The sequence below is a fragment of the Ursus americanus genome, chromosome X (assembly GCF_024610735.1).
Source record: "Ursus americanus isolate L20-20 chromosome X, mUrsAme1.1.p, whole genome shotgun sequence".
NCBI lineage: Eukaryota > Metazoa > Chordata > Mammalia > Carnivora > Ursidae > Ursus > Ursus americanus.
The window spans coordinates 102,780,351-102,805,839 of NC_142164.1; the positions used below are offsets into that span (position 1 = coordinate 102,780,351).

Genomic DNA, 25,489 nt, shown 5'->3' on the forward strand with positions numbered 1-25,489 from the left:
GGGCATATATATACACATAGGCATGTCAGTCATGAAAACCAAAGAGTTCAAACAAATGAAAAGATGCTCAACTTAACTAGTATTCCAGAAATGCAAATTAAAAGCACTATGAGATACCATTTCACACTCATCTGGAGAAAACTAAAAATTCTGAGAAAAACAAGTGCTGAGGATATGGAACACTGAGGATTACTTAAGGAGTATGTTAACAAGTTCATAGTGAGTTTAAAATCCCTCAAAAGAAAAAGAAACAACAAATTCGAAGAGGCAAAACTGCATGTCAAAATCATTTCCGATTCTCTTCAGATTAACCTCAGATACTGTGACTGAGGGAGTCAAGTTTGGTGGTTCTACGGACACAGATATGAATCTAGCTATTTGAAAGAATTAGCTTGCTGTGATAAATTAAATGACTGCTATTATCAATAAAATGTCACAGAGTGCTTGTGGATGTGCAAATTGCACTCTTGGTAATATAGGAGAGAAAGAAACTCTTGCACATATGATACTATACTGTAGCACTGTTTATCAAGCAAAAGAACTACAGGGAATACTTGGAAACCTAAAAACATGGACAATGGAAGAACAAAAAATACACTGTGCTCTACTGATTCACTGAAATATTATACAAGAGGTAACATGAGTAAATCAAATCTAAAAATGCATCAACATAGATATACTTAAGAAGTAAAATATAAAGTAGGGTTTTCCCCCTACTTTTTCCCTCTTTACTTTTTTTTTTCAGCAAACAGCAAAAAAAATACGTATAGCATGACACATAAATGGTGAAAGCTTTTAATGCACCACAGGTATAGATAAACATTTGTTGTAAAAGCAAAAAAACATGGGCAAAAGGCACAATATGAACCCTGAGAGAGCAGTCACCTTTGAGGGAGAAAGAAATGAGAGAGGGTGGGAGGAACCAGTCTTTAGATGTCTCTATAATATTTTACTGCTTTTAATTATCTTTTAAAAACTACACTTTTTAAGAAAAAAGATTGGAAACGTGATGTTTTCTCTTATTTCCAGATAAAGATGAAAGTCTCCCTTAGCACTTAACTGTAAGAGTCTCCATATGCACTCATTCTCTTTAACCACAGACACCAACAGAGGCTACAGCCCTGTGTCCCGGGGGGCCATTCTGAAGGGCTTCTGACAGGTGCTAGCACAATGCCAAAAGATTCCCAGGAAGGCTCGCCCAGACTGCAATGTTTTCATGCAATGACTTGGATACATTTTCTAAGTGCACAAATTTCAGCTCCGAACACCACTGAAAGCTAGGCACTCTACAACTGGTTGGCAAAGACTCATGTCAGCCTACCCGGTGAGAAACTAACAACACATGGGCTCTACACCCAAATAAGAGAGCATACGTTCACTTTAAAATGCAACCAGAAATCCAGACCAAAATTGGTTTTATCAAGAGCACAGAAATAACAGAGTGCAATACTACTTATTCCATAAAGACAAATATTACCATTACACTAAGGATTATGCAATGAGTACGCTTGTAAGTAAAGAGCAAGTTTAAAATCCCTTTACAAAAAATTCAAAGGGGTGAAATTATATATCAAAATCATTTCAATTCTCTTTAGATTAGCCTGATACTGGAACTGAGTGAGTCATGTACTGTAGCCTCATGGCTAGATGTATGAATTTAGCTATGTGACAGAAGAATCTGCTTGCTATGACACATTCAGTGATTGTTCTTATCAATAAAAACTTACAGTTCAAAAACATCATCATTTTAAACACTAAACAGATTAGACTATTACGATCCTTTGGTCCAGCGTTAGCCTTTAACAGTTCCAAAATTAATCAAAGTCAAAAATTTGGGCAGATTTGTGTCACTAAATGGCCTTCACTATTGTTCACAGAATAAAACCCTTAATTGATTAATAATCTCAGGGTGTCTATCGCCATCTAGTGAACAATCACTTCAATTACCACACCAGTCAATTGACAACCTAGTCCGCCGTCTGGGTAGTTTAAAATTTAAGTCCACTTAGTGCTATCAACTTGCCCAGTATCTTTTTTTATGTCTCTCTATACATACATTGAGAACAAACACAAATACAGATGATATTTATATTGATTAACTCTCAAGTGTCTATAAACTAAGTTTCCATATTACTTCTCTGGAAACACTGACTTCATTATTTTTAAATAACTTGCACGTTATGAGGTCCCTCATACAATTCTTTAACCATTAACTAATTCCTCTACCACCGAGCAATTAAAAATCACAGAAGAGTTTAAAGTGTGAAAGATCACACCTGGGAAAAGACAATATTGATGTCCATTTGACACAACTATTAGCATTTTTATTATAAACCTGTTTATGAAAGTACAATTAGTAATTACCCTGAGTACTCTAGCAGCCATAATACATTTGATTACAGAAATTATTAGGTCACCAGAGCCAAACCTGCATGATTCCAACAAAACTGAGCACACACAAAATAGACTTAGAAACAAGAAAGGAGGGGGGCTTACAGCCTCAGACTGTGTATTAATCCATATTCAAATGTAAAATTTTATAATCTTTTCAGATGACATGCTACCAGGTCACCTTCTCATTCATTTCCACTTGAACCTTAATCTAATTTATCCTACAAGGACTTGAAAAGCAAACAACTTCTAAGATCTTCAGGTTACTGTATTATTTCGTCCATTCCATCTTCTTACAAAAAAGACAAGTGGGATAAGTTACAAAGGTATTCAAATCTCAGCCAACTGACTCTCATTTTACACTTCACCCCTCCTACCTGTTTAATAATCAAGAAACGTTTGAAATCACAAAGGCCTAACAGTATATATGGAAAATGTTAGTAAACCCAAAGACCGATTACCACAGAGAATATTTCTATCCACCAGTGCTAATAATTATCACCAATACTTTAACAATCAGTTTTATTTTAGGAAATAATTTCTGTAGGTGGCTTTGAATCTTCTTCTAGAATAAGATTTCCAGGGAGCGACTGTGTAATTATTATTTCTCATTAACCTCACATTACTTTCAAGGCCAACTTTCCACAGTTGTTATATTTTTTTATTTGTGAGAAGGAGCAAAGGGGAAAGAGACAAGGGGGAAAGGAGAAACCAAGAATTTAAATGACATACGATTATTTCTAGATTTGTTTGAAACTCTTTGTTTTTTAGTGGAGAGAGCAGAGGGTTTTTTTAATAGTTTATTAAGATTTGTTACTGCTATATTTTATACAACAGAGAAATTAAAATTGAGTTTAAAGGCCCTATTAAAGATTAAGCTAAACAAAAATATTGCCCTTAAAATACAATGGATTAGGGGAGTGGGGGAGATCGCTGGACAAATTTGGGGCTTATCATTATCAACAGTGCCCTTTTAAGCTTGTGGATTTCTGAGCCAATGCAGAAAATGTAACAACAGGGATTTCCCAACAGCAAGAGGCACTCTCCAAGGGAGTAAATTGTCAACTATTGCCTCTCGTGAGAAACTTAAGAGTAACCTTGATCCAATCTCAATAGTCAACCCATGTATTATCACCCAGTTGGGGCATAGTGAGTGCATTTCCTAATACAAAAATAAGATGGTATTCTATCAGAAGCCACTGGATACTTACACAGAAATAAAATTTAAATAATTTTAAAGTAAACTTAGCCTAAGAAACTGAAAACATCCTTCCCTCACTTCAACTAGCCCCTAAAATACCCGTATCTTCCCAAGTAAAAAGGGCCTGTGGCTTGAGATGAGTATCAAAAAAGATGTCGTTCGAGGACTAAGAGGTAGAATATAAAGCAGAAGCACAGTCATGAAAGCCATGATGAGATGGGGCAGACAACCCTACTGTGGTAGAAGCCTTACAATCAGGAAAATATGGATTTCAATTCAAAACAGTCACTTGTTATACTTCACCTTTTTGAGTCTTAGCTTCCACGTTCTGCAAAATGGGAATGTTATGAACCATATCAATGAATTCTCGTGGGGTATCAATGAAGAAATTCATCTGGAAGCTTCTCATACATTGCAGGTGTTTAACACGCATTTTACCCCTCCTCACTGTGCCCTAAGCCAAGTCTGTGAGACAGGGCTGTCAACAGAAGAGTGACTCTGGACATCCTATTTGTTTCATGGCAGCCAGATCGCCACTGACCAGTATAAGAGGCACGAGCCACATGTGGATAATTTAAGTTTAATTTAATTATAATTAAATAAAACTCAAAATCCAGGTCCTCCACAAGTTGACACTAGCCAGAGAGCAAACGCTCACCAGCCACCTGGGCCTACTGTGTTATGTAGAGAACATTCTCACCATCTCAAGGTCCACCAAACAGTGCTGGTCTAGACTCTAAAGGAGAGGTCAGGAAACATGTTTTCTGAAAAAGGCCAGATGGCTAATATTTTAGGCTTTGCAGGCCATGCAAGTTTCCACCCAGACTACTCAATTCTGCTATCATAATGCAAAAGCAGCCACAGGCAAAACATAAACAAATAAGTATGGCCATATTCCAATAAAACTTTATTTACAAAAATAGATGGCTGCCTGAATTTGGCCCATGGGCCATAGTTTTGCCAACCCCTACACAACAGTATTCTGATTTCAGACCCTCAAAATGAGCATTCTGCCCATAACCATGAATTAATTACCTCCTTAAGACTGAGTAGTCTCAAATCTACTGAGGGGAATCAATAGTTTACTGGAGTGAAATGGAATCTGGTATTTAACATAACTATTCTTTTACAAATTAAGAAAAACCCATGCATGTGGGGCTAAAGCAGGTAAAGCTTATAGTGTTTAGAAAGTGATAGCATCTCAAATCTGTTTGGTATCTGGCTCATCTTTCTAAAGCCAGTAACTCTCAATCTGTAACTTCATTGCTCATCTATTCCTGGAATTGTGGACTTCTACATACAACTGCCTAGTTAATATGCCTAGAGATCTATTACAAATCTCAAAGTCAAAAAAGAACTCCTAATCCCTCTCTCCCAGATTTCTCCATTTTAGTAAATGGGTCCATAAGCTAACCAGCTGTAGGACTAAAATGGAAGCATCCTCTTTGACTTCTTCCTTTCCCTCACACTCCAACCTAATAAAATCAGCAACCAAACTAGCTCCCTTACGTCACTTTGCTCTCATTCATGTTACCTCCTAAAGAACCCTTCCCTGACCATCTTAACATTAAACTAGCCCACCACCTTGTTTTAATTATCTGAAGAGCACTTATTTCTATCATATTCTCTTATTTTTTGCATTTGTTTATTCACTTATTTACAGTCTATTTTCCCAAACTACCCTCTCCCCATACCAAGTCCCCACTGTATGCCACTCTACACCCCCTGCTCTACATAGAATGTGACCCTCATGATGCAGGGGCATCTTATGTCTTGCTCAACACTCTACCCCATAACAATGCCTGGTAGAGTAGATGCTCAATAAATACTCTCTCTCAATGGATGAATGAACAAATCCTTACTTTAAAAACTGTCTCAAATTTGTCCTAAGAAAGGGGCATTTGAAGCTATATAACTGGGTAACAAACTTGGCTCTCCCACATTATAACATGTCATAGTTTAAAAAAACCCTCATTTTAGAGAGACCACTTACCTCCCTTCCTTTGTATGTCACCAAAGCAGCCAGTGGTTTGGCGTAAAATCTGCTGTAGGAAAATCCCAGGCAGCCGTACATACTGTTTGCTGTGAGCTTCAAAGCCTTCTGTCGAATGTCATACTGCAGGTAACACAAGGACAAAAGACAACAATAATTGTAGATGTTTAATCATTACATTAGATGTCTTTTTATATCACCAATAAGGAGGAGAAACCCTCAATATCCCTTAAAAAAAAAAGAACTGTCAACACACTCAACCCATCCTCCCAGATCCATGATTCCCTGACCTTCTAGAGGCAAGTAAACACAGACTCCAAAGCTCCCAGAAGTCAGAAGGATTTTGTTCAGATACAGCTCTGCAGACAGAGGTGTCTTCCGTTCTGAGGCATTCTAGTGTTTTTGAATGGTTTCCCCTCCACAAACTTAAAATAAGCCCATGTAATTGCCCATAGCATCATGTTTAAATCACTCCTAGATAATCAAAGTCTGAAAGCTGAGACTGTCACTCAGATGTCTCTTAGTGAAAAGATATACCTGAAGAACAAGGTCTGGATTTAAATCTTGCTGTTTCATTAATTGTTTGACTTGTTTTCTCCTCTCTACCAGCTTCCGGATCTCTCTAGGCAAAATGCCCATTTCTAAGTTTGGGTCTGGCAGCTCAGGGATCTGTTCTTGTTCGCCATCCTGAGGAACACACAAGAGAAATTTCAGACAAACCAAACTTTCATAAAACAAATTTCTAAAATAGTATTTTGGGGAGCTTTACATGATGATTAAATCTTGAAAAGCTACTTTCCTGCTTAAATATAGATCAACACATGGGTGGGAGAAGAAAAAGCTGAGAACAAGTCAACACTGGCCTCTTCTCCCACTTCTGTCAGCCTCATTCCCAGTACATCCTCCCCTCACATTATTAATTAATGTAGATATCATTTAAAGGGATCGATTTTTATATATACACCTCTCCTCTCTTCAACAAGATTGGGGAGCAACATGTTTGGAAAAGTCATTTTTAAAATAAAAACACTGAGACCTCTAGGATTTTAAAAAAATGCAGCCCAACTACAGTTTTAAGTCAAATGCTCTCTCAAACAAAATGCCATAAACTTTTACAACTATGGGGAATTGTGGCAATTACTGTAAATGTTTTAGACTAAAAACTAAAACTCTAAATACTAAATCAGCAAATTTCTTTTAAGATTTTGGAGCACATATTTTAAAAGTCTATGACATTTCTAAAAATTAATAGATACAAATTCCTTAGCATCTACGGAGTACCTTTTATCTGCAAATTGCCTTGCAATTGGTAAAAGAATAGCAACATTTTAGAAAAGTAACCAGCCATCTTCTGGTTTTTATTTACAGAAGGAAAAAGTGGGGAAAGCATTAGACCATTTTTCTGAAGCCTCCATTAATTCTATTAACAGGCCACAAAGAAAAGCCAAGCATGTTTGCCCCTTCAAAGGTTCAGAATTAAAAATAAACCTCTTGGGGCGCCTGGGTGGCACAGCGGTTAAGCGCCTGCTTTCGGCTCAGGGCGTGATCCCAGCGTTATGGGATCGAGCTCCACATCAGGCTCCTCCGCTATGAGCCTGCTTCTTCCTCTCCCACTCCCCCTGCTTGTGTTCCCTCTCTCGCTGGCTGTCTCTATCTCTGTCAAATAAATAAATAAAATCTTTAAAAAAAAATAAAAATAAAAATAAACCTCTTGCCTTCAAGTATATCGGCTCAATGCCATTTGATAATCCAGCCTTTACAAAGTATCTGATTTTATAAAGATCAATGTTTTCAAATGAACAATCTTACAATAGTAACAGGGACCTACTGTTTTCTAATATAGCAGATGATGAGAGCAAACCTATTAAAGAGATCTTGGTATACTTTCTAATTTATTTATAACAACTAGAGAGGTCAGATAAAAAGTTAACTGAAAGGATCTGGAGTCAGGAAATTTATAATCCATGCCCGGCTCTCCCACCATTAGCTGTGTGGCACTAGCTATTCTGAAGACCAAATGAGGTACCACACAGAGATACAGAACCTATAAACTCGCTCCATGTATAGTATTTCTTAGATGACACTTAAGGTCCCTTCCAACTCTTAAATGATTCTATTATATTTCCAGAATCCAAACTGGAAAGCTCAAATAAACAAAAAAGTAGAGGGGGATGGAGGAGGCTGGGGATGGAGGAGGCTGGACCATGACAATTATCACAAGGCTGACACAGTAGCAGGACAGGGCCTGATGAATATTATTTATCCAATACAGACACTACCTTTTGGGGATGTTTACTCAATACCTTCTCTGTAAAATTATCCTCTAGTTCCACAGAAAGGCCCATCCTTGGCAGCTGTATTTGTACTCTGTAAACCCACTCCTGTGGTCACAGTTGATGGGACCAGGTGTGGTCACCGGCCTAAGCAAGCCTCTAAGATTCTCTCTTCTAGGAAGACAGAACTGGGGCTGGAAAACAGCTCCCAAAGCATGTAGTTAGAATTAAAAGACATGTAAAATCAGGAGCAAGAGGGCAAACAGACATCTTCTGCCACATGTACAAAGAACCAGAGAAAAACAATATACAGAGATAACATATTACTTTACATCTTTTACTGTTGGAGAACCACATCTACTCAAACTCCCTACTGGCAGTCAATTATATAAGCTTTATATACGAAGAACCACACATTAAGTGATTGATTAAGTCCTACGTAAAACTGTTGACTAATCACTGGTTAGATTAAATCCATGTGAAATAATTCAAAACGATTTTTTTAAAAAGGGTGTTTAGTGAGTACAATCAGTAACAAAGGCTTGCGTGGCCAAAATTTAGAAGAACTTAAAATATAAAATTTTAAAGAATAAAAATAGCAAGTGTTGGAGATGATGTGGAACGACTCACAGTCATGGCTAGGGGGAGTATGTAACACAGTATAACTACTCAGGAAAATAATTTGGCAGCTTCTTTTCAGGTTAAACATACACTCCCCATACAACCCAGCAAATTCACTCCCTAGGTATTTGTCCCCCCAAAATTAAAGCACATGTCCACCAAAACATATGAACAAGAATGTTCACAGCTTTAATAATAAAAGCTAAACTCAATGGGACACCTGGGTTGCTCAGTCAGTTAAGGGTCCAACACTTGATTTCAGCTCAGGTCACGATATCTCATGGGTCGTGGGAGCAAGCCCCATGTCGGGCTCTGAGCTTAGCAGGGAGTCTGCTTGAAGAGTCCCTCCCTCTACCGTTCCCCCCATTCGCTTGCTCTTGCTTGCTTGCTCTCTCTCTAAAATAAATAAATAAATCTTTTAAAAAATAACTAAACACTGAAAATCCAAATGCTCATCTCAGGAAACTAGATAAAGTGTGGAATATTTCTCAGCAATACAAAGGAAAGAACTACTGATAATGCAACAACATGGATGAATCTCAAAAACATTATGTTGTACAAAAGAGTATATACTGTATTGCTCCACTTATATGAAGTTCTAGAATAAGCAAAACTAAGCAATGGTGATAGAAGTCAGATCAATGGTCGATTGATGGGAGAGGGGCCTGATAATAAACGTATGAGTGACATACCAAAATGAACGAGATGAAACTAACACAACACTTGCAGGGGAATTTATAATTGTGAATATCTATATTATCATAAAAGATCTCAAATCAATAACCTAACTTTCCACCTTAAGAAAATAGAAAAATAAGGGTCAACTAAACCAAAGAAAGCAGAAAGAAGGAAGTAATAAAGATTAGAATGGAAATACAGGAGATAGAGAAAAATCAACAGAACCAAAGTTCCTTCTTTGTAAAGATCAGCAAAACTGACAAACTTTTAGCTGCGCTGACAAAAAAATGACTCAAATTACTAAAATCAAGAATAAAAGAGATAACCTTACATGAAACGGACAAATTCCTAGAAAGACACAAACTACCAAAATGGACCAAGGAAAAATAAAAATACTGAATAGACCTATAACAAAGATTGCACTAGAAATCAAAAAAGACGAGCCTTAAGGCCAGGTAATTTCACTAGTGCATTCTACCAAATATTTAAAGCAGAATTAACATGAATCCTTCACAACTTTGCCAAAAAAACAGAAGAGGAGGGAACACTTGCCAACTTATTCTATGAGGCCAGTATTATCCTAATACCAAAACCACGCAAAGACATAACAAGAAAAGATAACTATACACCCAAAAGCCCTTATGAGTACAAGCAAAAAGCTCTTCAACGAAATACTAAAAATCCAAATCCAGAAACATACAAAAAGGATTATACACCAAGACCAAGTGGAACTTATCCCAGGAATGCAGGTTGCTTCAAAACATGAAAATCAATGTAGTTTACCATATTAAAAGAATAAAGGATAAAAAGTACATGATCATCTCAATATATAAAGAAAAAGTGGTTGACAGAATCCAACACCCTTTCATGATAAAAAACATGCAATAAACTGGGAACAGAAGGGAACTTCCTCAATCTGATAAACACCACCCATGGAAAACCCCCAGTTAACATCATACTTACAATGGTGAAATAAAGACTGGATGCCTTCCCCCTAAGACCAGAAACAAGACAGGAGTGTCTGCTCTTGCCAATTCTATTCAATATTGTACTGAAGGTTCCCGCCAGGGCAGTTAGACGACATCCCCCACCCCCGCAAAAAAGGAGAAGAACTATAAGGCATCCAGATTATAAAGGAAGAATTAAAACTACCTCTACTTGCAGATAACATGATACTGTATGTTGAAAATCTTAAGGAATCCATGAAAATACTAGAAGTGATAAATGACTTCAGCAAGGTTGCAGCATACAAGATCAATATACAAAAATCAGTTATATCTCATTACACTAGCAATGACTAATCCAAAAATAAAGGAAATAGTTCCACTTAAAATAGCATCAAAAAGAATGAAATATTCAGGAATAAATTTAATAAAAGAATTGTACAGTGAATTATTCAGCAACAAATAGGAATGAAGTACTAATACATGCTACAACACAGATGAATCTTGAAAACAGTATGCTAAACTGGTATAGCTACTCTGGAAAACAGTAGGGAGGTTCTTCAAAAAGTTAAAAATAGAACTACCCTATGACCCAGCAATTGCACTACTAAGTACTTACCCAAAGGATATATAAATACTCATCCAAAGGGGCACATGCACCCTGATGTTTATCAGCATTATCAACAATAGCCAAACTATGGAAAGAGCCCAAATGCCCATCGACTGATGGATAAAGAGGATGTGGTATATATACACAATGGAATATTATTCAACCATCAAAAGAATGAAATCTTGCCATTTGCAACAACATGGACAGAGCTAGAGTGTATTACGCTAAGTGAAGTAAGTCAGAGAAAGGCAAATATCATACGCTTTCATTCATATGTGGAATTTAAGAAACAAAACAGATGAACATAGGGGGGAAAAGAGGGGCAAACCAGACAACAGACTCTTAACTATAGAGAACAAAAACTGAAGGTTGCTGGAGGGGAGGTGGGCAGGGGCTGGGCTAAATGGGTAATGTGTATTAAGGAGGGCACTTGTGTTGAGCACAGGGTGTTATATATAAGTGATGAATCACTAAATTCTACTCCTGAAACCAATATTACACCATATGTTAACTAGAATTTAAATAAAAATTTGAAAAAAAAAAAAGAAAACAGTATGCTAAGGGAAATAAGCCAGGCACAAAAGGTCACATGATTCCATTTACCAGAAATGTCCAAAATACACAAATGTATAGAGGCAGAAAAATTAGTGGTTGCTGAGATCTGGGAGGAACGGAGGGACAGAAGGAGGTTCAGCTAAAGGTAGGGTTTCTTTGAAGAGTAACGAAAACACCCTCAAATTAACTGTCGTGAAGGTTGAAAATTCAGCAACTGCACTAAAAGCCATTAAACTGTGTACTTCAAATGGATGAAACGTATGTGAAATACATCTCAATAAAACTGAGAAATAAAAAGGTAGAGAACTACAGTGAATTTCCATCTATTCAACCCTCTCCCTTTTTTGACCACTTTTGACGTTTAGACCACTAAAAAAGGACAAATTATATCCTTAAAAGGAAAAACTAGGACACTAACCACTCTGGTTCTCTTCCTTCTTTAAGCACTGCTTTTAATTTCAATTTAAAGAGCCCCCAGTTGAACACAAACCTCTGTAATTTTCTGTGTCTCTGAAGCAACTCTTTGCACTGTTGTAAAACAAATGTTGAATTCTTGAATGATGGAAGGATACAAACTGTTGAAGTCCAGGAGCAAAATAAACTTATCATAAAATCCTGCAACAAAAAAGCCACGTTACAAAAAGTCTTTTTAGAAAAAGCAGATGGGAGAAGGGTTAAAAAAAAAAAAAAGGCAGGGGAGGGGCGTTAAAAAAGCAGATTTGTCAAAACATAACATTAGAAGTACTGGTCAATTAAGTATATTAAAAATGATATACTATCTAAAGCAGCGAGTTATACCAAAGAAAAAAAATTGTCAACTATCACTCCATAAAAATGCCTTGTATTAGAGTAAAAACTCAAGTCACAAAAGAAGAGGAAAGAAGAGAACGTGTCTCACCTTGAAACCAACTACAACGAACGATCCTTTCTACAGCAGTCCCCAAGTGCACCATTATGATGGGCAAAAAAAAAAAAAAAAAACCCTTCTCCTATCAATTACTTCAGATAGGTGTCATATCCATTTCAAAAAAATGCTGTAAAATTCTCCTTTAGGCAAGTATTCCCTCCCACCTACCCTGCCACCTCGACCCCCAAAATGTTTAGTGATCCATACCAGTAAGCAGATACATATTTTTTTACCATCATACTTTCTAAGACTAAAATGGGAAGCCCACTCACCTGTACACAAGCAGTGTTAAAATCAAACAAGAGATGTATATATATAAATGTGAGTAGTGGAACGATCCACCCTTTTTACTTGCAAAGGGTGAACAGAAAGCTACTATATTTCTCTAGGACATTTACAAAGAGTTATCTTCACCTTAGGAAGAAACTGAATAAAAATAAATGTCCACTATTAAGAAAATAAAAACAACAACAAATAATGATAGCATACTCTGTGACAAACACTATACAAAGAATCACTTTGTTCCTCAAGTCCCCGTGTGGTAGGTACTCTTTCTTTAAAATTCTAGTGTAGTTAACATACAGTGCTATATTAATTTCAAGAGTAGATATTATTCCTATCTCCATTTTACAGAAGAGGAAAGTGAGGCTTAGAAAGGTTCAAGAGGAAGCCCAAGATCACACAAGGCAGAATTTAAGCCCAGATCTATCTAACACCAAAGGACTCTGTTTCAACATAACTAATAATAAATCACTTTTGCCAAAAATGTCTCCTACTCAAGAGCTCAAGTTACTTGAAAAAACTCGCATTATTCCTGTACAACAATGTAAATATACTTAACAGTACTTAACTGTACCACTGAAAATAGTTGAGGGTTAAAAAAAAAAGATCCTCTCTAGCTCTGTGTACCACAAAACATCTTCTTTGCTGTTAATGACAAGGGGGAGGGGGAGAACTCTGCTGCTGAAGTTCAATTTGGTGATTATTGTCTGTACTTTCTTGAACTTAGTTGTCCAAATGAACTGGTCCTGGCAGCTCAGGCAGAGGCAGAGCCCACCCTCTATAGCAGATGGGAGGAGAGAGAGGTGCTCCTACCACAAGACAAACGGCTATATACTGGACTAGGGGTTGACAAACTATGCTCAGACTGAATTCAGCCTACTCCCTCTTTTTGTACCATGCATGAGCCAAGAATAGTGTTTACATGTTTAAATGGTTGAAAAAAAATTTAAAAAGCAGAGTATCTCATGATACAGGAAACCTACACAAAATTTAAATTTCAATATCCATAAACAAAGCTTTCTTAGAACACAGCAAAAAAATAAAAAAGATTCATATTCATTCATGTCAGGTGACTGGCCAAGATTTTCACATGAACAGAAAATAAAAATAAGGTCATAACAAGACCTATTTGCTAACCTACAAAATACAATTCGGGTCTTGCAGTTTCTCAAGCCTAGGTCTGCATTAAAAAATTCCTTAACACCAGGAGCAAAGCCACCTGCTGCACAACCTTACCAGCTTTAGGGTCCAACACCAAGCCTCCAGCATAAGCTGCTTTCTTACGTCCTTTCTTGTATTTATTGGCATCTCCATCTGTGTCTTCATCTTCATCTCCCTAATATCAAATGGAAAGTTAACTTCACCAGCCAGCAACTAATTAACTAATTAAGAAGCCTTATGATTATTCCTTTTCCAACTGCAGTACACAATTCTAACCAGCATTCTTTAGTTTTAGCTAATGGTCCTACCTGTGGGGAATGACAGTTACTATAACATGTTCACAAACCTAAATGAATGCCAAGCATGGGACTTACCAAAACACTATATCCCTGAATAAATATGCAAATTCTACTTTAAAATATTTCTGAATTCACAGAACCTTTTATTAAAATCAATGGATACTAAAAATACTTCATATTATATAAAATCTAAGACAGTAAAAGAGTCCTCTTAAATTCATTACTCTAACAATTATGATGTAGAAATATTAAATATTTTATACAGATATGATTATTCTTGTTAATGTGGACACCTTAAAATAAATGTCCATATACTGAAAATTCATTCCCAAGTAGTTTATTAAATAACTAATATTCAACACCTCAGAAGTCAAAGTCCTGTAAGTTAACATTGCCTATATCAATTTTGATAACATACATAAAACAAATACATGAATTTGAACCATCTTAACATTAAATTCCCCTCCTTTGAGTCAATCGCTATCAGTGATGACAAATCAGTAGCTAAGTTTTAGTTCCAATGTCATGGAGGCCACTTCAGAAAACTGACTGCAGTGACCTGATCCTACTAGCATATAAAAACGCAACAAAGCAACAAAAATAAAGGCTCACACATTTAAGGAAATAAAAGGTTTAACTGGTATCTAACTTTGGATACAGCTAAGATGGCAAAACACTTTCCTGGTATGGTCACCCATCAGAGAGACTTAATGTTAGCCTCAAAGAATTTCGTATTCCACAAATAATCTTTATCCACACAGAAAAAAGTGAAGAAGGAAATCACCACACAAACACAATGGAATGACTCTGACATGGTTTCTACAGTATACAGGAGATTAATTATTTTGGAAGCAGAATTTATCACAGCAAAAAAGGCTACGAGGTAATAAAAGGGGGGGATTTTTTTAAAAAGCAAAACACTATGCAGTTTTGGACCCACCAGTTTTTGCTGAGGCTTTCTGAAAATCTGCTTGTCAGGCACAATATAGTTGTTTTCATAAAACGCATGAAGCAACAAGAACTCATTACGCTCGGATCGTCCACCCATCAGCGTCCTAGACTATTAAATAGAATTTCTTTTTTAAATTTGAGCTCAAAACTGTAACAAACAAAAGCAACTTTCAGGTGGTAAATTTAATCACAGCACCTCCTCCACAATTATTCTTCTTAATAAGGGCTGCTTTAAAAATAAGAAGGTACAAAATTCATTCTAACGTTTTAAGCGTTATACTTAAAAAGAGACAAAGAAAGCTTAAAATACTGACACCACTTGGGCTATTTCTTTACTCCCAAATAGACCATTCCACATATCAGACACATCCAGATGTTAGAGATGATCCTTATGTTCACCCAAAATTTCAACATACTGCACCTGGCTTTCCTCCCCTTCTTGCAACCAGTTCATTTCACAAAAGAAGCCCAGCTTCCAGAATACAAGTTACTCATTTTATAAGCATGCATTTAGACTCATTATCATATAACAACTACCCCAAGCAAACACTGAATCCAACAGGAAATGCTTTTTCCCCCTTTCTAAGTTAAATTTACCATAATGTTCCCAGCGATGTTAGTGATCTGCAATGCTAATGGAAGAACATTTAGCTCACACATGATCTGCAAAATGAACCTGGCATCTTTCCAGGTGTGTTCCAACAGGTATAACAGATGAGAAGATTCACTGTACAGAAAAGTAAGAATGAAACAGAATCAAGTAATTAAAAGAAACAATGACTATAATCAGAACTTCATAAAATATTACAAAAAAATTTTGGTATGAGTAACTTCAGAGCAATGGCACCTTGGCTTTGGAAACATTCTAAAATAAGGCTGGTATGAAACCACGAATTCATTCATGTCATTGATCCCAATGCCCTCCTCCAAAACACGCACACACAAAAAAAATCCCAAAAATACAAAGTAAAATTATATGTTAACTACGACCTGAAAACTACCTAAATCCTTTTATTCGTTCTATCTAATAAGTATGTGTTACATGCTGACTACATGCCGGGCATAGTTGTAGATTCTGGCTGTAACCAAAAGACAAAAACACCTGTCCTCGTGGGGCTTATGTCCTCATGGGGGAGACAGACTATAAATTAAAATACGTATATATATAGTAGGTTATATAATGCTCAGTATTAAGGAGAAAAAATTTAGAAGCAAAGGAAATATTAAGTATCAGGAGCAGAGGTTGAAATTTTAGTTAGGAAACCAGGGAAGAGTTCACTTAGAATAAAGAACCGGAAGAGGTGAGGAGGCAATCCCTGTGAATGGATATCTGAGAGAAGAGCATCCAGGCAAATAGAACAGCACATTCAAAGGCTCTGAGCGGAGCACAAATGCGCACTTCCAGGACCAGAAAGGAGACCAGTGGCTAGAACAGAGAGAATGATGGAGAGTGCCATCATTTAGGCACTCTGTCAAAAGGACAGAGTTAAAAGCAGAGAGACACACTGTATAGGACCTTGTAAGTCAGAGTAAGGACTCTGGTTTACACTCTAAATGACAGTCACTGGAAGATTTTGAGCAGAGTACAATATCTGACTTAACTTTAGCAAGATAACCCTGGTTCCTGGGTTGAAAACAGACGGCACGGAGTCAAGGGCAAAAACAAAGAGACCAACAAAGAGGCTGACATATGACTCATTAATCCAGGGGAAAGAGGAGGGTAGCGTGGACCAGGATGGGCTCAACAGAGGGGAAAAGAAGTGGTCAGATCTAGACATATTTTGAAAATAAAGCTGACAGGATTCTGTGATGGCTCAAACATAGGATATCTATGAGAAAGAGGAATCAAGGAAACCTCAAAGGTTTTGGGCCAAACATGACTCTGGAGAGTTCTAGAAGTAAGGGAAAAATAAGAGTTGTCAGTCTTAAGGAAAAACTACAAGAGGAGCCTAGGAGAAAAGATCAGGCCTTGAGCTTCTGAACAAGTTAGGCTGGAGGTTCATATTAGACATCAAGTAAAACAGGCAGGTAGAAACAGGAGTCTGGAATTCAAGGGAGAGATATAAGCTGAAGATACCCAAGCGGGAGGCATCAGCACCCACATGGTACTGAAATTCCTGAGACTCGATAAGATCACCTAGAAAGAGCGTAGTCAGAAAGAGAAGCAGTCCAAGGACTTGGGAGGAATGGGCAGAAAAGAATAAGTGGCAAGAGGAGTAGAAGATACTTAGTTTAGGAAAAAATCAAGCACAAAGGTTCAGTTGTACAAAATGAGTAAGTTCTGGAGTCTAATATATAGCAATGTGACTACAGTTAATACTGTTATCATATACTTAAAATTCGCAAAGAGGGTAAATCTAAAGTACTGCAAACACACAAAAAAACAGTAACCATGTGAGGTGATGGGTATGTTAGTCAGCTTATGGTGATTATTTTACAATGCTGTATATATTTTACCAAACATCGGTTTGCATACCTTAAATATATACAATTTCTATTTGTCAATTTTACTCCAATAAAGATGGAAAAAAGAAATAATCAAGTAATATCTCTACATAACTTCATGATTTCTCAGTTTTTCTATTTCCAAAAGATTTACACTATCTCCTGAATTAAAGAATTAAGGGTAGAGGGGCGCCTGGATGGCACAGCGGTTAAGCGTCTGCCTTCGGCTCAGGGCGTGATCCCGGCGTTATGGGATCGAGCCCCACATCAGGCTCCTCCGCTATGAGCCTGCTTCTTCCTCTCCCACTCCCCCTGCTTGTGTTCCCTCTCTCGCTGGCTGTCTCTATCTCTGTTGAATAAATAAATAAAATCTTTAAAAAAAAAAAAAGAATTAAGGGTAGAAACCTCAGTATCACATCAATTTCCAAACTGCTCTTAGGAAACATCTAGATGAGGTTAGGAGGAGTAAGGGAGATGGAGGTACACTGATAAAATTAAAATAATTCAAAAGGCAAAATAATTTAAGTTATTAAAGTAACAGAGAGGCTGGTGCTGACATGAAGGCAGTTACCCTCCAGAACACCACACATTCCTGGTCCCTCCAGCCTGGGGGTGATGCTGGCCTCTTGCTCTAGCTTACTTCAAGACAGACAAACTCCAAAGCATCCAGGATCATACCTGTACATATTTCGTACATTTTCCATTGGGATTTCAAACCTTTCAGTTCTCAGAATCTGTTGAACAAGTTCAGACAAATGGTAGCTTTTACAACGAATCAATTCCTTTGCTGAAATTTCCACATCACAGATCATTCGGCCACAGGTAGCATTTCTTTCACCAAATCCACTCCTGCCCTACAGGGGGAGGACAAAAAGCAAATCACATGGACGAGCAGACACTGGGAACATTCTGTTCTAACCCGCTTTGAAGCTAGCCCAGAATTACAATGAGGAAACTCTCAATCTCCCATTCACCCACTCAGCCAGTCATCACTCAAACAGTTCAAAATGTATGGGGCGGCTGGGTGGCTCAGTCAGTTAAGCATTTGCCTTCGGCTCAGGTCATGATCCTGGGGTCATGGGATCAAGCCCGGCATCTGGCTCCCTGCTCAGCAGAGAGTCTGCTTCTCCCTCTCCCTCTGCTGCTCCCCCTGCTTGTACTCTCTCTCTGTCAAGTAAATATATAAAATCTTAAAAAAAATATTTCTGTATGTCCGCTACATAGCTGACACTGTTGTAGGCACTAGGGAGACAGCAGTGAGCAAAACAGAGAAGATTCCTGATCTCCTCTGAAATATACAACAAAAAGACATCAAAAGCAAGAAACTATACAGTTTTAGGAGGTAATAGCATATGGAAAAGAGAAAAACTAGAACAAAGGGGAAAACTGGAATTTAGGGGGCCTGCACCTTAAATAGGGCAGTCATGGTAGACCTCACTCAGAAGATGCCACATAAAGAAAACTGTGAAGGGGTGAGGAGTTAGTAAATCAACCGCTGGGATGAAGGTTAATGACAATTCTATCACCTTAAAGATAAGAACAGGAAAAGAAGCAAGAGCACTGGCTCCAACTCCAATCTGCAACAGCAGAAGCCACTGAAGACTATTATGAAAGGTACAGATTCGTAAGTTTTCTGATAAGGCAACATGCCCATTTTAGTTATAAGCTTTAAGTAATAAGATTTCAAGCAAAGAGCACTCTCAGGCTTAGGAAATGAAGATGGCTTCATACAAAATCCACCAAAACCTCCCTCAGTGAAACAAGCAAGTTAGGATGAAAAATACATAGGCCAGGTTCAAAACCTCAGTTCTTCCCCATACTAGCCTTACAACCTTGAACAAGTTCTGTTTCCCCTGTGAGAAGTACAGGGAAATTGGAGTTGCCGTGACAGGCAACTAACACACAGGCACTTAGCCCTTCTTACACATTCAACGTCAGCTCCCTCCCACTCTTCCTTCCCCTCTCAGTCCTGAATGATAACACTCACTGATCTCGGAACCCCACAACTCTGCTCTAAGAGCTGCAGCATCAGTAATGCTGAAGTGGAGGTAACATGTACGTGCCACCTCTGGATTCTAACAGCTGATTTTAAAAACTACCAGTGGCTTCAACTCATATAATGCTGCATTCAAAGGAAAAGATGTTTAGTGCCAAAGTTAAAATGTCCTATCACAAGACAACCAATTCTTAGTCAAAGAAGCACAGTGTGTTTCCGGGTAGCTACTCCATAAAAAGAAGCCAAGTCAAGAAATAAGATTTTGAAAACTATTATTACCCCAAGCTTTGGCATGTTGGATCGCTTCAGTCGACCTATCTTGGACCAGTGAGGAACTTTGCACACATTAATTCTCTGCAGGAGCACTTCCAGTTCAAATCCATAAATATTATGACCCTAGTCAGAAAAAGAAGGCAGCCAATAACATTATAACAAACGCAAATTAGAGGATTTATCTTCATATGCACAGAATTTCTTTGCCCTTTCTTTTTCTGGTCTCTAATTGAAGGCATCATGAGCTTACCTCCGATTGGGCTCCTTTCTTCTTCAGGAATGTATTCATCAGCAGCATTCATTAGCCTTGACATTAACAAAGCTGCTAAGCAGATTGCTGGAATAAACTTTATTTCATCCTAATTGATGCAAGGTTCCTATGATGTCTTTTAATTTGCAGCTCATGCCTCACAGTGTCGGAGGCAGATTTTTATGTTCCATACTTTTTCGTGATCAGTAAAAACTGTATTCAAATAATTCCATTTTAATTCCTTAAAAACTGAGAACCTGCCTGTGTTGTGTAACAGTTTATACTACAGACTTCTTAGAAAACTCAGGAACTGCATCTAGTTTCTTTTTAAAGAACTGAGTTCAAACACTACTGACTTAAGACTCCTAATCAATATCTAACAAACTATACAATACCAGGTGATAGTTCAAATTAGGAAACAAAACTATACCAAGTAGAAATTATCTCAAAAATGCAACTATGGGCACCTGGGTAGCTTAGTCGGTTAAGCATCCAACTCTTGATTTCGGCTCAGGTCTTAATCTCAGGGTCGTGAGTTCAAGTACCATGTTGGGCTCCACATTGGGCATGGAGCCTACTTAAAAATAAACAAAAATGCAACCAAGTTTTCCATGTCTATAAAATGATAATTTCTGTCATGTGAATAATATGATTCACTGTCTACGTTTATTAAAAAACTAAATGAAGCTTAAAATAAATCAAATTAATAAAGAGATTTACTTGTTATTAATTTTAATTAAAAATGTGTACCACTATATATTTAGGGCAGTTTTGTCTATTAAGTTAAGAAACCCAACGACATGAGGAAGTCTGATTTCCAAATTATCATTCCTGGGATTAGGGATTCACACCAGTGTCAGGATTCTCTCTTACATCAGATCAGTTTGGATTTCTCACACACAGACTTTGCTCTAACACCGTAAGGCAGGCAAGCTATTCTAGGCACCACAACATCTCCTTGGAGCCCGCGAGAGACTACTAGGGGAAACCGGTGAGGACCTAGTTCTGAGCCAGAGCACCAAAGCAGGGCATTGTGGACAGAATCTTCCTGGTGCTTTCAACATGTGTAACAAAATATATAATACCTAGAATACTAGAAGAGAGGCGGGTGCAGAGACACTTGATAACAACCTACAGGTTCTAGGTACTCTGGCCACACCATGGTCAAGAAAGGTGTCCAAGAGCAAAAGTGAACATGGAGAAATACATAGCACACGTTTTTTGCAAGGCTTCCATATAACCAAATTACCAATATCACACTTAAAATACATGCATTTATATCCTACTTTCCTTCAAAACAATCAAAAGCACAACATAATTTGATCCATTAACTGAAAAAAAGGAAGAAATCATATCAAAGAGCGTACAAACTAAAGCCAGAGGAAACAAAGCAAAATGTTGCTTTATGACTCTTAAAAACTGGGGCAAACATAATTCACTGAATTATTACTCTTCCTATCTAGTGGGAATATACTTGGTTATGAAGAGAAAAAAAAATTCCTAGCCCTGACCTCTCAAGAATAGGTCACAGGGGGAGAGGAGTTAAGATGGTGCAGGAGTACGAGACACGTTTTTCAGCCGGTCCCCCGAGTCGAGCTGGATAGGTACCAGACCAGCCTAAACAACCACGGAACCAGCCTAAGATGCAGGAAGATGCATCTGGATCTCTACAAATGAACATCTCCAGCGCTGAGTATTGAGGTACGAAGCGGGGAGCCATGAAACCGTGCACAGATATCGGAAGATAAACGGAAGGGGGAGGGAGCCGCCGCGTTCGGGCGCCGGGAAGCGGTAGCCACTTGCACGGGAGAGCAGGTGGGCGCTCGCAGACGGCACCCGCAAAACAGCAGACTGAGACCGTGAGCCGGGTGCGCGTGCCACCAGGCATCTCGCGGAACACCGGAATCCCGGTGTGCTCACTGGATCCAGACTGAGACCGGGAGATCCGGGAGCGCGCGCGGGGCGGCTGGCGGCGTTAGAAACACAAAGGACAGAGACCCGCCGGCCCTGGAAGTGAGGGCTGGGACGCCGGGTGTGGGGCGCACATCCCGGACGCTGCAGGGTTGAGCAGCACCAACAGTAACAGAGTTAAAGTGGCCAGAACATTAGTAGAGAACGGGCCGCAATCCCTCTGTTCTGTGACAGAGGCTGAAATTTGGCCGCTGCTGCTCTGACTCTCAGAAGAGGCACAGCAAACCGCCAGGGAAAGCCGCCAGAGAACAAAAGCCTGGAAACACCGGCTCAGGGAGTGCCCATCCCCATCCCCCCTCGCAGGGGACACGGAGACTCTACCCAAACAGGGTTGCCTGAGTATCGGCGTGGCAGGCCCCTCCCCCAGAACACAGAAGGCAGGCTGAAAAATCAAGAAGCCCACAACCCGGGCGCCTGGGTGACGCAGTCATTGAGCGCCTGTCTTCGGCTTAGGGCGTGATCCCGGCGTTCCGGAAAGGAGTCCCTCATCGGGCTCCTCCGCTGGGAGCCTGCTTCTTCCTCTCCCACTCCCCTGCTTCTGTTCCCTCTCTCGCTGGTTGGCTGCCACATAAATAAATAAAATCTTTAAAGAAGAAGCCCACATCCCTAAGATCCCTATAAAACAAGGGGCACGGCCTGGGACCCAGTCAATAATTTGGGCTCTGGACAACCCCGCAACCTCTCCTCATCAGAATGACAAGAAGGAGAAGCCCCCCCCCCCCCAGCAAAGAAAAGACAGTGAGTCTGTGGCCTCTGCCACAGAAATAATGGATATGGATGTAACCAAAGTATCAGAAATGGAATTCAGAGTAACGATGGTCAAAATGATGAGTAGAATTGAAAAAACTATTAACAAAAAGGTTACTGAGAATATAGAATTCCTAAGGACAGAAATGAGAGCGAATCTGACAGAAATTAAAAATTCTATGAGCCAAATGCAGGCAAAACTAGAGGCTCTGACGGCCAGGGTCACAGAAGCAGAGGAACGGGTTAGTGAATTGGAGGATGGGTTAATAGAGGAAAAAAACAAAATAGAAGCTGCTCTTAAAAAAATCCAAGCCCACGAATGTAGGTTACGGGAGATTACTGACTCAATGAAACGATCCAATGTTAGAGTCATCGGCATCCCCGAGGGGGTGGAGAAAAACAGAGGTCTAGAAGAGATATTTGAACAAATTGTAGCTGAAAACTTCCCTAATCTAGCGAGAGAAACAAACATTCGTGTCCAAGAGGCAGAGAGGACCCCTCCCAAGCTCAACCATGACAAACCTATGGCACGTCATGTCATAGTGCAATGCGCAAATATTAGATCCAAGGATACAGTATTGAAAGCGGCCAGGGCAAAGAAATTTCTCACGTACCAAGGCAAAGGCATCAGAATTACGTCAGACCTGTCTACACAGACCTGGAATGAGAGAAAGGGTTGGGGGAGCATATTTAAAGCTCTTTCAGAGAAAAACATGCAGCCAAGGATCCTTTATCCAGCAAGGCTGTCATTCAGAATTGATGGAGAAATAAAGACATTTCAGAATCGCCAGTCACTAACCAATTTCATAACCACGAAACCAGCCCTACAGGAGATATTACGGGGGGTTCTATAAAAGTAAAAAGGCCCCAAGAGTGATACAGAACAGAAAGTCACAGCCAATACAAACAAAGACTTTACTGGCAACATGGCATCATTAAAATCATATCTCTCAGTACTCAGTCTTAATGTTAATGGCTTAAATGCTCTCATAAAACGCCACACGGTTGCAGATTGGATAAAAAGAAATGACCCATCCATTTGCTGTCTACAAGAGACTCATTTCGAACCCAAAGATGCATTCAGACTGAGAGTAAGGGGATGGAGTACCATCTTTCACGCAAATGGACCTCAAAAGAAAGCTGGGGTAGCAATTCTCATATCAGATAATTTGGATTTTAAACTACAGACTATAGTTAGAGACGCAGAAGGGCACTATATTATTCTTAAAGGAAGTATTCAACAAGTGGATATGACAATTATAAATATATATGCCCCCAACAGGGGAGCAGCAAGATACACAAGCCAACTCTTAACCAGAATAAAGAGACATATAAATAAAAATACATTAATAGTAGGGGACCTCAACACTCCACTATCAGAAATAGACAGAACACCCTGGCAAAAACTAAGCAAAGAATCAAAGGCTTTGAATGCCATACTCAACGAGTTGGACCTCATAGATATATATAGAACACTACACCCCAGCACCAAAGAATACTCATTCTATTCTAATGCCCATGGAACATTCTCAAGAATAGACCATGTTCTGGGACACAAAACAGGTCTCAACCGATACCAAAAGATTGAAATTATCCCCTGCATATTCTCAGACCACAACGCTCTGAAATTGGAACTCAACCACAAGGAAAAATTTGGAAGAAACTCAAACACTTGGAGACTAAGAACCATCCTGCTCAGGAATGACTCGATAAACCAGGAAATCAAAAATCAAATTAAGCAATTTATGGAGACCAATGAGAATGAAAATACAACAGTCCAAAACCTATGGGATACTGCAAAGGCAGGCCTAAGGGGGAAATACATAGCCATCCAAGCCTCACTCAAAAGAATAGAAAAATCTAAAATGCAGTTTTTATATTCTCACCTCAAGAAGCTGGAACAGCAACAGAGGGACAGGCCTAATCCACGCATGAGGAAGCAGCTGACCAAAATCAGAGCTGAAATCAATCAAGCAGAAACCAGAAGTACAGTAGAGCAGATCAACAGGACTAGAAGCTGGTTCTTGGAGAGAATCAATAAAACTGACAGACCACTGGCAAGACTTATCCAAAAGAAAAGAGAAAGGACCCAGATTATTAAAATTATGAATGAAAAAGGAGAGGTCACGATGAACACCATTGAAATTGGAAGGATTATTAGAAATTTTTATCAACCGCTATATGCCAATAAACTAAGCAATCTGGAAGAGATGGAATCCTTCCTGGAAACCTATAAACTACCAAGATTGAAACAGGAAGAAATTGATTTCTTAAACAGGCCAATTAATTATGAAGAAATTGAGTCAGTGATAAACAACCTTCCAAATAACAAAACTCCAGGCCCGGACGGTTTTCCTGGGGAATTCTACCAAACATTCAAAGAAGAAATAATACCTATTCTCCTAAAGCTATTTCAAAAAATAGAAACAGAAGGAAAGCTACCAAACTCATTCTATGAGGCCAATATTACCTTGATCCCCAAACCAGGCAAAGCCCCCTCAAAAAGGAGAATTACAGACCGATCTCCCTAATGAATATGGACGCCAAAATCCTCAACAAGATACTTGCTAATAGAATCCAACAGTACATTAAAAGGATTATCCATCACGATCAAGTGGGATTCATACCTGGGATGCAAGCGTGGTTCAATATTCGCAAATCAATCAGCGTGATACATCATATCAACAAGAAAAGACTCTGGAACCATATGATCCTCTCAATCGATGCCAAAAAAGCATTTGACAAAATACAGCATCCTTTCCTGATTAAAACCCTTCAGAGTGTAGGAATAGAAGGTACATTTCTCAATCTCATAAAAGCCATCTATGAAAAGCCTACTGCAAATATTATTCTCAATGGGGAAAAGCTGGAAGCCTTTCCCTTAAGATCAGGAACTCGACAAGGATACCCACTCTCGCCACTATTATTCAACATAGTACTA

The 25,489-nt window shown here is 38.8% G+C and overlaps 1 protein-coding gene and 1 non-coding gene across 2 annotated transcripts in view; both read right to left on the reverse strand.

The window, feature by feature from the left end:
• POLA1 (DNA polymerase alpha 1, catalytic subunit) overlaps positions 1–25,489 on the reverse strand; it is a 299,145-nt gene that overhangs the window by 232,236 nt on the left and 41,420 nt on the right. Inside the window, exons 19-26 of the mRNA XM_045779581.2 lie at positions 19,587–19,703; positions 17,990–18,165; positions 15,464–15,593; positions 14,856–14,975; positions 13,692–13,791; positions 11,757–11,881; positions 6,123–6,272; positions 5,586–5,708 (exon numbers count right to left, since the gene is read on the reverse strand). Of these exons, the coding sequence (XP_045635537.2) occupies positions 5,586–5,708; positions 6,123–6,272; positions 11,757–11,881; positions 13,692–13,791; positions 14,856–14,975; positions 15,464–15,593; positions 17,990–18,165; positions 19,587–19,703 (1,041 nt within the window). The remainder of the gene's footprint in view (positions 1–5,585; positions 5,709–6,122; positions 6,273–11,756; positions 11,882–13,691; positions 13,792–14,855; positions 14,976–15,463; positions 15,594–17,989; positions 18,166–19,586; positions 19,704–25,489) is intronic.
• On the reverse strand, positions 12,491–12,620 carry LOC123780628 (small Cajal body-specific RNA 24). Its single transcript, XR_006776461.1, has one exon.